Raw genomic sequence first — 3,701 nt, 5'->3', positions numbered from 1 at the left:
TGAGGACTAGCCAAGACTACTTGCTGGCACATTTATTTCGGTACCAGGGCACGAACCAAGGCACAGAGACCACATACGACAGCAGAGTCGCTCACCTGCCAATCGCCACCACCGGAGGGAGCGTCGCGAACTTTGACAGACACCAAGCCATCTTCCTAGGTGAAATAGGTTGTGACGACTCTGAGACTTTCGCAACAGCGTCGGCTCAAGTAACGCCAGCGGGCAAGCCATGTACCATCAGGCAATTCGCGTGCTCTGGATGGTGCAAGGAGTCGAATCTCAAATGTGTTCAAGAACTCCGAGAGCACATATCAAATTTGGGAAAAGCCGCAGCGTCCTCATCTCGAGATGTACTCTTTCGTGGGGAGCAAGAGTGTGGCGGCTGTAGTCGGTCTCCTGCGTGGGACGATATTGAGCTCCCAAGTCAATGGTTTGGCGGTTCCGAGACGGAACGGGTCCCGATGACGAACCTCTCGGAGCTTCTCTCGATACCAGCCACTGGCGGTTTCGCGCTGGTCGACACTTGGAGGAAATCCCCCGTTTCCAGACTGGAGGGGACCAAATCACATGCTACCAACTCCGTGGCATGGCGTCTGGACACAGTGGAGGTGCATTGCTTTGACGGTCAGGCCTGGACCGAGCAGTCGTGCCTTCACGAATCGGGAACATTTAGATGTCAAGGCCCTTTGCCGATTTTAGGCTGCCCCCAGGACGACCTCGCCTGTCAAATGTTCGCAATCGGCGCTCTCCGAAATGCAAGAGTGCTCAGCGTTGTCATGTGCAGCGTGGAGCTTTACCAAGCGGCGGCGAAGCTGCTAGAGATGCGAGATACTACCATGACTACTGGACTTGACACCAAGTTGGGCAAGCTGAGGACCTCGAGGACTTGCGCCAAGTTCGCAAAGTTGCCGACCAATGGCCCACTACCTCCGAAACTGAGCGGATACGCTACGAGTCCTACCCATGGCTATGAGAGGATGTGTCGGCGGGAGCGCGCCACCGGTGCGATGCGCAACACGAGCGTCTTTGCCATGTCTCTTGGTTACGACAGAGGTGTTTACGGTGGGAGCGTGGCCGGCATCTGGGCCTTGATGGACTCGGCATTTATGTTTGACTACTCGGCCGCGCGCTCCAATAGGGATCTCGGTAGCAAGATCATCGACGCTTTCGCCACCGTTCGTGGACTCGACACAGGCAACCCCGAACTAAATGCGCACCTGCTGGACGTTGCCACAGTCATGGCATGCAACTTTACCGCTCTGAGGGGCAAAGCGGAGTTGGAAGACGCAAGACACTTACACTCTCAGCCTTGCGTGGCTATTTGGGATGACCTGGCGGCCATGGCACGATACAGAATAGCCGACGCTGTGTTTTGCCACGTGTGGTACGACAGCCCCGGCGATGAAGCCAGCTTGGTCATGGCGGGCTTGGGATGCGCGGTCCATGATCTGATCGACGTGGGCCCAGACGTGGCGTGCGGCGAAATAAGCAACATCATTCCCAGCTTGACGAGGGGCGATCTGTCGATCGCAGCGCTGAGATCTGTATATGTCGGCATGGTGGCTGCGATGGAGTGGTATGCAGCCTACGACCCCTTCAACACAGCAGCACTCGCCATCTTGATGACCCATTGGTGGCAGCTGGACAATTTACGCCACAGAACCGTGGCGTTGATGAGCCGGGTTTCGACGTCGCCAGACTACGCCGTGAGCCCAGAGAAGCTCACATCGGCCCCGTCATTTGACACATTCACGCACACAAACCACCTCAAGTATGACGAAGGTCAAGCGGTGATAGATGATCAGCGTGAGGAGCTTGACCATCTTGAAGCGCTAGGCTTTGAGGACATACAAGGCCTCATCAAGACGCTGATCCGCCCAGTTTTAGACTATGCTGATGCAAGGGACACGCGCCTGCCTATCGAGATAACGTATTGCACCGAGGTCCTTGAAGCGTGCCTTTCGCGCCGTCACTCAGAGAAAGTCAAGGTTCTATGGCGCCTCGCGTTGATCATGTGGAAGTGCGGGGCCATATGGGCAACGGTGCTCGCGAGCACACAGTATGCTCACCAAGGATATACGAATTGTGATCGTGGCCGGGAGGATCTGGACGAGTCTACCTGGGCGCAGGGATAGTCTTGCCGACCTTGTATTAGCTGCTCAGCTGGCGGTCGCGCATTGAACGACTTGAAATGTACTTGAAGTTCCCCCGGAACACGATGTACTTCGCAGCGCCAGAAGGGTTGGTGACCGAACGGCTGTACTCTTTCCCTCAAGTTTCACTTGCGAAACACGAGCTGTTGCCAACGCGTCGTGCTTCCATGACAACTTTTTGGCACTTGTCATGGCGGCACACGATTGGTACTGTAGAATGCCCCTCTTCAGATTCACTGGGACTATTTGGAATTCCCTGTGCGCTGTGAGTTGACTGGAGCGTCCTCTCAACTACTGACATCCATCGCAGTGTAAAGTGTCATACTGATGTGGCCGATGATCAGATATTTTCTCGTAAAAAACACGGAGTTTCTAGAAACAAGTCGGAAGCCCTGCTCACTTTGCTGCCCGAATTGGCAGGGCCGTCAGCGGTCACGCTGCCAGGTCTGTAATGACAGGTCAATTTTCCAGCATCGAGCAGCCCAATGACAGTGGGCGCCGGAGACCTCCCGAGCCACGAGCTGTCCTAGCTCGCACTTGCCGTTGAAGGTACAGCACGGTACAGCACACAGTAACCAAATCATTCGGCAGTTCGTAGATACTGTAGCTTGTACTAAGTCTCTTTGACGAACTGTCGCGTTTCTTCTCGGGAGCAAAATAGACCTGTGTTCCGGTGGACAACGAGGAAGGTGGATACGAGGCCATACATCGCCTACACGTACAGTATATCCCCACAAGAAGCTCAGTCGAGCAGCAATTGTCTGCCGGTACCATAGAAAATGCGACCAACGATGGGTAGGAGTTTTACAGAAAGATACGCTGTTCCGCTCTGTAACACTGCATGTGCCGTTGGCTTGGATATGCCTCCAACACTGTCCTTGATTCATGTCGCTACTTGCCTGGATGCTACCCGGCACGGATGGTTCGCGTCACCTGCTAATACAAGCATCCCCGATGTCGTTACTGCAGGCTCATGGCTCGCTGCTAGTAAGTTACTCGGAGAAAGCATGAGGCGCAGCCCAATACCTTTCCGGATTGCAAGTATTTCGGCCGAGTATCACTATTTTGCAGTTGCGTGTGTCACTATCTTTACACCTGCGGATCCTTTTATGAAGCTGCTTAAGGTGCCGTACCGTCCGATAACTGGCCGCGGGCACCTACAGAATTGAGGCCAGCAATTGAGAGGGACCATAAGCTACATGGGCAATCGAAGGCAGCGGATGCAGCAGCAATTAAAGCCAGCGCGGGCTGCCAGACGGATGCAGCGCGGTCGTCCGTGACCGCTGATACCACTAAAATGCACATAATAAGGCGGGGCAGGCCGCAGAAATACCACTATAACCCGCCGCAGATAAAGCACCTGGCAGGGGCTCTTAGCGGCCGCAGCGGGCTAAGTAGGGCAGTATAGCTATGGAATAAGATATACGAGTGCCTATAAATACATTCTTTCGGTCGACTAGTCCGGGCTACATTGCGTCGGCACATCCGAGATCTCACCTTTCAATCGGGACGGTAACCCAGTCCCGCTCAGGGCGTATTGTTCCAGGC

General features: G+C 54.7%; 1 protein-coding gene across 1 annotated transcript; it reads left to right on the top strand.

The window, feature by feature from the left end:
- Positions 1-728: 728 nt before the first annotated feature.
- PLICBS_002004 (uncharacterized protein) lies at positions 729-2,135 on the top strand (the record flags this gene model as incomplete). The annotated part of the gene is made up of 1 exon (XM_018321623.2): positions 729-2,135. The coding sequence occupies one exon, from the start codon at positions 729-731 to the stop codon at positions 2,133-2,135; it is 1,407 nt and encodes a 468-aa protein (XP_018179102.2).
- Between the last annotated feature and the right edge of the window lie 1,566 nt (positions 2,136-3,701).

This window comes from Purpureocillium lilacinum, assembly GCF_023168085.1.
Source record: "Purpureocillium lilacinum CBS 284.36 DNA, scaffold_2, whole genome shotgun sequence".
NCBI classification, from domain to species: domain Eukaryota; kingdom Fungi; phylum Ascomycota; class Sordariomycetes; order Hypocreales; family Ophiocordycipitaceae; genus Purpureocillium; species Purpureocillium lilacinum.
Note: the sequence above shows the minus strand (reverse complement) of the source record. Positions and strands in the feature narration are given on the sequence as shown.